Source organism: Mus musculus, chromosome 7 (genome assembly GCF_000001635.26).
Source record: "Mus musculus strain C57BL/6J chromosome 7, GRCm38.p6 C57BL/6J".
Classification (NCBI taxonomy): Eukaryota; Metazoa; Chordata; class Mammalia; order Rodentia; family Muridae; genus Mus; species Mus musculus.
The window spans coordinates 138,211,934-138,224,178 of NC_000073.6; the positions used below are offsets into that span (position 1 = coordinate 138,211,934).

The window sequence follows — 12,245 nt, forward strand, 5'->3', positions numbered from 1 at the left end:
TGTATGTGTGGTAGATTGTGTGGGTGGTATATGTAATATGGAGGGTGCATGATGGAATGAGATGTGTGTATATATGTGTGTTGTGGGGTTATGGTATGTGTGTCTGTGTTATATGTGTGTGTGTGTGTTGAGATGTATATGTGATGCATATATAATGGGGTTTATGGTATGTGTGTGTAATGAGAAATAAGTGATATATATATATGTTTGTTGAGGGCTGTATGAGTATGTGATGTATGTGGTGGTGGTGGTGTGTGTATGTGTGTGTGCGTGCATGCATGTGTGCTGTGGGGTATGGTGTGTGTATATGATGAGGGATGTGTTTGACATGTGGTGTGTATATAATTTGTGTAATGGGTGTATATTTGTGAGTTCTATGTGAGGTTTTTCTTCAGCTTGCTCAGTTCAATCTATATCCCCCTCTGTCTTCATGACATACTGTGGGACTTCAGGCTTGTCACTAGCATCTTATCAATAAGTGGCAAGGGTGCCCTATGCTTGTCAAGGAGTAAGGGCCATATGGCAGGGCCATGTGCTGTCTCTTCTGTCACTTACTGAGGTCAGTATGATTGCTTCCATTCAGATGAGATCATAAAAACACAAGGATATCCAGCACCTTATCCCTGGGCCAGGCCACGCCAGAACTTAATGTTCCAGAACCAGCTCCTAACTCCTCACTTCATCCCTGTCTCCCCCTCATGACCACGCCTGGGTAGATGAGGAGGTCAGAACTGGGCCCAGTACTCAAGGCTCTTTGACTGGAAGCCACTTTTTCAGATGACCAGACACCCGTTTTCTTCTTCCTTAGCATTTCCTGAGGTCCAAGCTGCACACACTTGTTCTAATTCAGAAAGTCCTGCAGACAGGAAGAGTGATTTGTGGCGTGTCATGCAGCCAGTATTAGCTGGGCACTACAGAAACCCAAGTCTTCACAGAAAGGACCGACTAATATACACTCTGAGTATAATACTGCTAGCTATCATTTAAAATAAAAATATTTAGGCTGGAGAGTTGTCACCACAGTTAAGAGTGCTTACTAACCAAGCATAAGGACTTGTGTTTGGTCCTAGGTAGTAAACCAGATGTGGTCCTGCTCACTCCTATAATCTGCCCCTGAGAAGACAGAGGCAGGAGGATCATTAGATTGCAGAGTCAGGCTTCTGCTGACCTGTTGAACTTTGTAGCAGAAACACAATCACTATGGTGGATTTACTTAGTCTATCAAACTGCATGACGGACTGAGAAGTACCGGGTTCCCAAAGGGTCTCCGTTGATAACGGGTCTTTCCCGTAAATATTTCAATGTCTTTGAAATGTTGTTATATATACATGAAGTAAGCTCTGCAAAAATGACACATTTCTGGACCCAGAAAACACCTGACATATGTCTCCCTTCATACCTGGGCGATACTTTAGATTCTTCTAGAAGTTTCTTGAATTCTTCTTTGGCTAGCAGCAATTTACTTTTCCTTTCCTTGTATTCTTCTTTGATTCTTGTCTTGACAAACTGCTCGAATATCTTAAAACAAATGCACGGAAGAAAAATCATCATGAAACTGAATATTAGAAATTAAATCTTGTTGGCCAAAGACAGCACAGAAGCCCAGCATCTGAGGAAGGTGGTTCTTTGTCATAGCTACAGGATCTGTAAGCAAAGCTCCCCTGCCCACAAAACCAAGACCTCTCAGTAACACAGCCTTGGACGGCCCAGCGTGCTCCCTCCACATGGGTGGCACTTCCAGAACAATCCTCAATCAGCCTAGCTCAGGGTCTTGAAGTGGATTTGGAAAGCTCTGTTGTGCTCTGGAAGCTGGGAGCCCCTTTGTCTGCACTCCCCCCACCCCCGAACCCCTGCAGCTTGAACTCTGAATGATGTTTGCAGGACACATGACCTACCTGCACTCACATCATTGTTAAAGTGGCTTAATCTGCTAAACTGACATCTATGGTTCTGCAATCAGCCTCTGAATCTCTAAAAATGGCATGAACTTGGAGATATAAAGAACTCTGGCATCTCTGAGTCCCGCACTCTAGTTTCCAGGAAGCCTCATGTCTACATGTGGGACCCAGGGACATGAAGAAGGTTCGGGATGCATGAGGGGCCTCTCTCAAGGATGTCAAGTGGTATCTAGATGGTACCAGCGATCAGGGTAGAGATTACAAAGGAGGAAACCTGACCCAAAGTGTATTTTGAATAACCAAATAGTAAACCCTGTTCCAAGTCTAGGGCATGAAAATATTGTCTGGTGTGCATTGAGTATCCAGCACTCCAGAACAGGCTGTTTTCTCTTGGAAACCAGGTACCGCACAGGACTATGGAACCTCTCTCTGCTCCTTCCCATAGAATGCTCTCTCTCATTGCTGTTGCTTGTTTGTTTCCCTTGTTTCAGACAGGGTGTCATGCATTCTAGGCTGACTTTGAACATGATGCCATGAGCTTCTGATCCTCCTGCCTCCACCTCCTGAGTGTGAGGATTGCAAGTGTATGCCACTGTGTCTGGCTTATGCAGTGCTAGGGATGTCATCCAATTCATGTTTTCTGGGCAAGCAATCTGTCAACTGAGTTACATGCACAGCCTCAATGCTCTCCCTTTGTCAGAGGGAGGAAGGCTACTCATTGCTCTACCATTAGAAAACTTGTGCCTTGCAGACCATAAAGTCAAGGAAGAAGGACAAAGCTGATGCTATCCAAGCATCCAGAACACTAAAAAAATAAACAGAAGATCATTTAAATATTTATGTAAGCATAAACAAAACCATCAATAAAAACCCACATGCTATTTCACCGATATAGACCATAACGGCTCTGTATCAATCCACACAGATCTGAGAGGTATTGACTGGTCCCCAGCAGCCCTGCCAGAGAATGTGGGGGAAGGGGAAGTGATGGCTCATTCAAAACGACCATTGTCTCTATCCAGTGCTATCTTACTGTTTCATAACTTTCTGCTTTGTTTCTGATCTTTGAAGAGGGGGAAACAAGTGTCGTAATATGTTGTCCTTGGTGGCCTGGAACTCTTGGTCCCCTTGCTTCAGCTTCCTGATGCCCTTGTCTCTGATCTATTCTTTAATAGTGAACCTCTTACAGGATGTTATGCAGGAACGAGTACTTGCCTCCAGAGGCCTCTGCAGCGCTAACGTGAAATATTCACGAGTACAACTTAAATTTTGACCGTGTGCACACACATTTAAGTAAGAATATGATTGGGTTATTTTACCTTCAAGGCAAATAGCGAAGTGTGCTCTCCAGCCGTCCTCTAATTTAAACAGAGAGAAGAAGCAAATGCAGGGCTGTTAGCCAAATAAAGGCGAGTGGTTCCATCATCAGCTAAGTTTTGCTCTATTAATTTTAAATGTGGGCAGGAAGGCTGGCTGGCTTTGGGGTCAGAGCGTATGAGAAATGCCCGTCTACCTCCCTGCCTAGGACCGTTTATCCACCTAATCAAATGGTTCCTCTTTCTCTCTCCTTTTCCTGCACTGCTTTATGTAAGCTGTCATAACTCAACGTAGCAGGTATATTTCCCCTCTAACAAATTACACCAGTTTTACCCAAATTGGAGCACGACTTTTTAAAAGAGAGCACTGGCCGTTATCTCGTTTTCTGTGGACTCTGGTGTAATAAAATGAAACACTTCTCGTTACCATAGAAACTGGACTGATTAGCGCTCTCCGGGCCTGGCTCTCTGTTTAGGTTCACTCCATCTCCTTTGCAGCCTGGATAACTTCACACCAGGAGCCTTAGCTTTCCCCTGTGAAAAGGCTGCCGTGGGAGGGCTCTGCAGATTCTATCAGATGCTTGCTCTCCACTCCATTTGTAATCTGGACTGTGCTTTCTGAAAGAGGCCCCAGGCACTGTTCCTTCTCTCATGCTGTTGCCGTGCCACTGGTCATACAACCGCAGCAGGGACGAGCATTGGACCAGGATGTTCTCTGGAGGGCCTGGTTCATGAAGACCACGAGGCTGGCTCCCTTTCCATGGCAGCACGTTAAGATAGAACTGACATCTCCCTTGGTGATTTCACAGGGACATCTGAAATTTTTTGCCTAACAGTGAACTCTTGGTGTAAGATGTTTTAAGATGTAGAAGAATATGCCTAGGCAAGTGTTGACTACCCAACCAAGGACAATCACAACAGTCCTCTCAGGCTGGCATCTGCTCCCTCTAACCAGGGTCGCTGGCAGCCCAGTCTCTCCAGTTTCCTGGACTGATCTGATATAGTAGGTTCTGCCCTTAGACACCAGGAAGTGGACGATGGTTAGTAATGTCCAGCCCATGAACCAGCTCCTTCCTACCTGGGTCCTTGCTCTCCTCGACCTGTTAAGAGCTGTAACTTAAGCATCAAACTGAAGTTGTTGGAAGACCTTGTACTAAACATGGCTTTCCTTTTAGCTTCTTCTGAAATGATGCTAGTCTCTAAACCGTAACAGTGGCATGCAGAAAACAACTGGTCACATACCACAGAGAAAGCGAAAACACCTCCCAAGCAAAAATGACTATTTGCTAAAGTACAGCCTATTTATATATAGGATGGCTTAACACACTAACTGTTTCTAATGACTTCACACACAAGGCGAGCCTGCCTTAGGAGCTCACAGCCTCTTATGCTGTAGATGAGCTCTCTTTCCTACAAAGAACAATTGAACTTTTCGCTTTTTAATAATGCAACAAAATGGTGAAATCGTATCAATTATTAAAATCTACAGTTTTCTTTAGGTATAGAAGAATGCACATGGAGCCCAAACTCAGCTCACTGCCGTGTGGGCTTAGTGTCCTCACAGAAGCTCCATGAAAAGAATCCGTTTCACGTTTATGAAAGACAAAGTTGGAGATTCTAGGTGGCTTAGTTCAAGATACTCCTTGGCTCTCCAGCCCCATACCCAGCCTGACAGAGGAAGAGATTTTACTTAAGGAGTAGGAGAGATAAAGTGTCCCTAGCTGGCTGAGACCGCTTGGGGGCTGCAGGCCAGGTCACAGAGGTGTAGGAAGCCCTGCATTAGGCTGGTCTTAGCAGACTTTCAGCTGCCATTTAAAAATTAATAGCTAACAGATCTCTTTCTATTCTTTAGGTAGGTTATCTGTTATGGCACTTTACAGATTTATAGAAAATGTCGAAGAATATTGCGGAAAGGTCTCATATCCATTTCCACGTGTCTTTTTTAAATGTATTTTATTTATTTACATTCCAAATGTTGCCTCCCTCCTGGTCCCCCCTCCCAGAGTTCGTTACCCCGTCCCTCATCCCTGTCTCAGTGTCTGCTTATAGCCAGCGACAGAGTCAATCTAAAACTGCGCTCTCTTATGACTTCTCCTGATATCGGTGAGATTCCGCGGCTCACACATCAGTAGGTTCCTGGACATCCCTGGAGACAACCCCTCCTCTCTGCTAACTCTGAAGCTCCTCCCATCTTTGCAGTTACTTCCTGGCTGAGCATACATGAGGTCAGGGGCAGGGGAGTGACAGGGCCACAAGAAGAGTCTGGACAGCTCAGTAATCACAAGTATAGCACTCTGACCTTAAAACTCCTCCTGCCTGCATTGTGCTCCACAGCCCCAGCTAAGGGGTAGTGTCCTCAGCCTCTCCCAGGCTACCTCCAGCATACCCTCCTGCCTCCCTGTCATCCCTCTGTCTACATAACCTGGAAAGGCAGAGCTGGCTCTGTGAACTTCTTCACAAATAAGCCTGAGCAGATCCCTGGCAAGCCATTCCTCTGGAGAGCCGGGTAGAAGCCACTCCAGCCCAGCCCTGACCTTGTCTGGCACCTGTTTTCTAGAACAGTATCATTTACTTCCTTTAACTCTGATCTCTGGCCACTCCTGGCTTTCCTATGACATCATAGCACTTTAGGTGGAGTGCTGTGTTCAACACACTGAGTGCAGCATTTCGAATGGGGTTGATGCTCCAAGCTTTGCAATTTGATCTTAGAGCCCTTCCCTGCAGGGGTCACAACCAGACAGCAGGACAGAACAGGTCCAGGCATGAGACTCTCCTGTACCTCCAAGCTCTCAGACTGGCAGCAGACCAAACTGGCAGCCTTTCAGCTCTGTCTCTAGTTGCCGTCTTACCTGCCTCCAGCATTACCTGTTTTCGTTCCTCAGAGTTTAGCAGGAGATATCGTGGGTCAAACACAATTTTATGCAATTCTTTCTCCCAAGTAGAAAACGCTGACACCTGGAGAAAGATATTCAATAGAGCTGCTGTTAGCATCCGATTCTGAGGCTGGAGTGCGCTGAAATGATCAACAGGGCGTTTTGGGTTTGGGTTTTGTCTTTTTAAGGCAGCATTAAGGTACAGTGGATTCAGGGAGGTGCCTTGTATAAGTATGTGGGATACATCAAACACACCATGAAAGTTAATATGAAAAATATGAGGAAATTCAATTTCCAGATGTACGGTACTACTACTTCTTCTGTCATCTTCCAGAGCCCTCACACAATCCATGCTGCCTGCAGGATGGGAAGGAGGCATTTCAACATTGTATTTTGAATGCTGAGTAGATTCTTCTAGATGTTCTCAGAGCCCTGCAGGCCAGGCCACAGAGGTGTAGGAAGCCCTGCAATAGGCTGGTTTTAGCAGACTTTCAGCTGATATTTTAAAATTAATAGCTAACAGTCTTCTTTCTATTCTTTAGGTAGGTTATGTGTTATGGCACTTTATAGATTTATAGAAAATGTTGAAGAATATTGCAGAAAGGTCTCATACCCTCTTCCATGTGTCTTTTTAAAAATTAATTATTTTATTTATTTACATTTGAAATGTTGCCTCTCTCCTGGTCCCTTCCACACTTCCAGAGTTCTTCACTCTATCCTTTTTGCCTCTTAAGAGGGTGTTCCTTCCCCATACCCCCACATCTCCCCAACTGTCTTTTATCATTGAAATCCAATATCAGTGAGCTTTGTGTGGTACCATAAAAAATTACCCCACTATTTTGAATGAAACCCCCTGATTATTTGGATTTTTTAATTGCTTAATTACTTTATTTCTTTATATCCCAAATATTGCCCCCTCCCACTACCCCCTCAAAGAGTTCTTCCCCCATCTTCACTCCCCTTTACCTCTGAGAGGGTAGCCTTCTAGATATTTCCCCCCACCCCCCCACATCAAGTCTCTGCAGGATTAGTCATATCCTATCCCACTGAGGCCAGACAAGGAATGTGCCTGGGCCTCAGACCAGCCTGTGTATTCTCTTTGGTAAGTGGCTCAGCCTTTGGAGGCCCCAGGAGTCCAGGTTAGTCTATGCTGTTGGTCTTCCCATGGGGTTGCTATCACCTTTAGTTCGTTTAATCCTTCCCTTAATTCTTTCATAGGGGTCTCAGACCTCCATGCAGTGCTTGGCTGTGAGTATCTGCATCTGTCTCAGGCAGCTGCTGAGTAGAGCCTGTCCAGCCATGCTAGGCTCCTGCCATGCATGTCCTTTTGGGTCTAAGTTATCTCACTCAGGATGATATTTTCTAGTCCCATCCATCTATCTCAATTTTTTTTCTGATCTAGAATTTCATGGTACATGGAGTCTCATGTGTGCTCAGGTCCCTCTACACTGGGTCATTTTCTCAGATTCTCCTTGTTTCTGATTACCTTGGTCCTTGGCAGATGTGTTGCTCTGGCTTTTTATAGAACTCCTTCAGCCTGGAGGATGACCACAGAGCCAACATGCCACTTCAGTACATCATATCCTGAGTGTACACCATCCTTGTGGTTCACTAATGATGGGGACTCAGGGCCCAGGCTGAGGTGCATGCCCATTGTTCCTTGGATAGGTAGGTCATTTCTATATACTTTGCACACTACATTTTGGCAGGAGCCGTGTGTACCTCCCATATAGGAGGTCATATTCTGCCTCTATGGGTGATTTGGAATCCTTCTGGTAGAATATCCTTCCATCTCTCACAGTCACTTCTTTATTTTGCCCTTTTTTATAGCTGTGAGGACACATCAATGTACACTCATCTCCTCAGTAAGTATCCTGCACTACTTCATTTTTGTTGTTGCCCAGCTATCTCAAATCCAGTTCTCTAGAGGTCTGTGGTTGGGCTCCAGTCTCTACATCTCTGCTGAGTTCATATCCTGCCTTGAAGGCACTACCTCACTTGCTGGCTTTTCCAGGGCTCCAGGTTCCTCTGTACACTGTGGGCCTTAGCCCTCCAATCAGCTGACTTTTCAGAAGCCCTGGTTTTCTTAATGAGAGGACAGAAATAGAAGCCAACACCTCGTCGTCTGCACATCACCACTGTGAAGCTCTTGCCTCCAGATTCTCAGCTGATAAACAAGGGAACGTTTAAGTCATTTAAAAATAATTTGTTCATTTAAAAACATTGACTTAATATCGACTCTGCCTTGGCCCCATGCTGTGTGCTAAGAATGGAGAGAGAATAAATCAAGACCCTGGTATGAAAAAGTCCCCGATCTTGTGTAACACAGGTGATGGGAACTAAGAGGTTCTCAAGGACCATTCTGATATAAGGATACTTACCCAGGCTTAGGGAGGGACTTAGAAGGATGCTCTAGGATGGGCTGTGCATTGTGGTAAAGGTTAACATTTATGAGCTCTAGAGAAGGCAGGGATTAAAGGGACTGTTCAGGCCTGGGGTGAAAGAGCTCAGGAGAGGCTGGGAAGAAGTAGACACACAGGTTCATGCAGGCAACTCTGACATGGTTAGAGCCAGGATGTTATCCTGAGAGCAAAGATCAGATCTGATACATATTTGGAAAAGTCATTGGGATATAAAAGGGGATGGAACCTTGGGCAGGAAAGGAGGGAATCTAACCAAGTTAACAAAACAAAATTCACTCATGTTTCAATTCAGGTCTCATGTTTGAGCACGTGTTCCACAGTTCATGGAGCTTGTTTGGGGTGCTGTGGAAGCTTCCAGAGATACTGCCTAGTTGGAGGAAGTAGGTGACCAGGGGAATCCTTTAAATGGCATATACAACCTGCTTCCTGCTTTGTTTACAGCTCCATAGTAATATGAATGGCTATAGAATCCTGTCACTGTGGACTCAGCTGCTCTGTCATGGACTCCCCACTGGAATGGACTAAAGCGCTCTGAAGCCATAAGCCAGGGTAAACTGTTCTCCTGTAAGGACTGTGATCACATCGACATAAAGGTTGCTAATCCACACTCTTAAGATATTCCTGGGTGAGGACCTGCGTCAACCAACACAAGTGTGATGTACATCATACCAGAGAGGTTTTCTTAATAACTAATTCTATCTTTAATAATCAGAAGTCTTGTTGTATATCCCACAAACTCTTTCACGGGTGAGGTGGTCTATATCACATTTTTGGTGCCACACGGAGCAGAGGTTCTCTAGGAGAGTGGCTCCCATAGGTGTATCTAGAGCAGTGATAGACAGAGCTATGGCCAGACTCACCCAGCTGAGCCAGACAGGCACATTCTACTGTGTCGAGCACCTGTGAAGGGTCCTTCAGAGAGGTCAGAGGGTGGCTATCAAGTAGGTCCCACCCCCAACTGTGACAGACTGGGTAGATTTTGGAAGATATAAGGGGTGTAAGAAGGGGGTATAAAAGCACATGTATACAGCTTCTCAGAGGAGCTTGTCAACCATTAAGGAGGCAACAAAGTCACTCATATCCTGGCTACAATTTACAGTGATAAACAAACCCAGTCATCTCACCCATGTCCATGACGGGTCCCATGTGCAGGGCCACGCTGGCATGCTGCCCACTCTGTGGGTCCAGAGACCCATGCCACTCACTGCTGCTTTTCCTGACAGTGTCACCACCCTCTGTCACCTGATGCTTTTTTTGATTATCTAGCATTTTATTTGATTTGATCTCAGATGATTGAATTCTTCCGTAATGTTCAGGCTACCTCCTGCACTCTTTCCCCTGCATCTGTCTGTGACAAGTGTTCTCAGTCCTCTCTGTAGCCACACTCTGTGACGACTATCACATGTCCTAACCTCCATAGGACAAGAGCATGTCCATCTGCTATCTAGGTGACCTGCCGTTGCCCATGTCAGTGGGACCGTCTCAGTGCTTCTACCCCAGCCCCCATTCTTTACTTAATCCAATGTTCAGGGTCATTTGCCATCATCAGAATCCTGAGAGTGTAGACAGTGTTCTTCAAGAACCAGTTAGTGGTTCCTTTTCTACTTTTAGCATCTCTTCCTAGAGTTGCCAGTTGGGTTCCCTGCACTTCATCTCTGCTGACTGAGTTCTACGCTATCTCATCACTTCCATATTGGGGGAAACTGGGGTTGTTTGTCCTGAACCCAGGCTCTGAGAGGGAGCCACAAGGCTAGAAGTGACTGGAGAGGGACTGTGTATCCTGACAAATACATATTGAAGCCTGTATTGAGGAGTAATCTCCCAGGCAATGGCTGGCTAGTGTGAGGGTTCTGAGGCTGCAGAGCCCATGTAGTACTGTGTCTTGAGAAGCTAGCATTGAATAGGATGTAGGTATAGGAAAATCCCCCATGCAGTAGAAACATGTGGCCTATTTGGAGCTCCAGGAACTTGGATTTTCATATTATTGATATCTCCATGAGTCAACATGTGAAAATAACCCTATAGACAAATCCAGAAATATTTCGCAGATGGAGTGGCAAGCCAGCAGCCTTGGCTTGCAGCGTGTGGTGATGGTCACCTGCTGTGTCTGGGTGAAAAATGTCATCTCCAAGTAGTTCCCCATCCCCATCATCATTGGCACCACCCACAGCCTAAACCTTTATCAGTAGCTCTCCATATGAACGTCAAGTTCATCTCTTCAGCTGGGTACCCAGCAACCTCCTGGTCTGATCCTACACCCCTACACCCCTTCTCAGTTCTAATGTGGCTGCTCTCTAGACAGCCTGGCTGTGACCTGCTTCTTCTGTGAGCCCCATGTACCCCTGAGCATCATCTATAGAGGACAAGTTCCCTTCATAGTATGCCAAATCGTGGTGGCTGCCTAGCTCCCCATTCTGTAGATGTTTAGGGAAGCCCCATCAGACCTTGAGGGCAGTGATGGGGGAGCTGTGCATGGAAAAGGACTGCCATCTGGGAGGGGTGCATTTACCCCACCGCCAGAATAAATTCCACTTCAGTCCCAGCACTGACCAAGCCTCTCCAGAAACTGAGGAAATCAGATTTTGTGCCTCTCCTGGGGATGATTCGGCTCTGAGACAAATGGCTTTCATTTAAACAAAATGATCAGGCATGTTCAAAGACGGCCAAAAGTGCAAGGACATGGGTTCTGTCAGGCACTGACAGGCCCTGGCCATCTGGGGTTATTATTGTGGGTCAGACCTGAGCAGGCGTGTGGGAGTGACCAAAGCTGTTATTAGCCACCCTGTCATAGCAAGCTGAATATTCCCTTCATCCTCCTAGCTAAAAGGCCTTGTAGTTTCTGATCCTTGAATCACATAGAATCTGGGGATCCCAGATGCTCTTAGGGGAAGGGGGAGAGGAAGTGCTGGTACTCAGGTGGAGGCTGTATGGTAAAGAGGCTGGATGTTGGCAGGGTGCAGAATCCAGGCACTAATAGTCACGATGCCTCCACTGGGGTGCTGTCATTCATTTCTGCAGTGCTGATCTACAGCATCTATCCACGTAATCACACTGGCCCTCTGGCATACTCAGGCTTCAAGCCTGTGATCTTTGATATCACTGACTGCAACTGACAGCTGGCCTGGCAGTCAGGAGCTGGGGTCTCCTCATATAGTTGATTGCCATCTCCGACACAAACCCAGTTACTTCTGACACTAATGTTCTTCTCCAAATTTGATTACCAAGCACTGTATTGTCTCTCTTGATTCCCTGGTATATTGAAATGACTGCCTTAAACCTGGACTTCTACTTAGCCAATTAGAAATGACTTCTCCTTCATTAGCTACGAAGTGCCCTTGGAGGAAGTGATCTGACTCTAGGACCCTCAACTCCTGACAGCACCATGGACCTCCAAAACAAGGCCAGCCTGGGTCATAGTCTCCAGAAGAGTCCATCCCTTCCTTCAGCTCCATGAACACAGGTAAAGACAGATGTTCAATGCCCCTTCCTAGACTCTAATGCAGTGAATAAAGTTTCTTTTCAATGTAATAATATGGTCAAAATTATTCTGTGTTGGTTAAAACACACAGGAAAAACAGACAGGTATGTAGAGTGGCTGGTTGCTATAGCTGCTGAGAGACCCTTGGATCTATTGGTCATGGGTGAGTCCCTCAACCCTCCAAGTCTTTTCTCAGCGCATGTAAGCACACTACCCTCCCAACCTTTCCCTTCCATCCCCTCTCGGCTCTCATGCAA

The 12,245-nt window shown here is 45.9% G+C and overlaps 1 protein-coding gene across 1 annotated transcript in view; it reads right to left on the minus strand.

Moving 5' to 3' along the window:
• The window catches only part of Tcerg1l (transcription elongation regulator 1-like), a 188,759-nt gene that overhangs the window by 2,962 nt on the left and 173,552 nt on the right, over window positions 1–12,245 (minus strand). Inside the window, exons 10-11 of the mRNA NM_183289.3 lie at window positions 6,080–6,169; window positions 1,400–1,518 (exon numbers count right to left, since the gene is read on the minus strand). Coding sequence (NP_899112.2) covers window positions 1,400–1,518; window positions 6,080–6,169 — 209 coding nt within the window. The remainder of the gene's footprint in view (window positions 1–1,399; window positions 1,519–6,079; window positions 6,170–12,245) is intronic.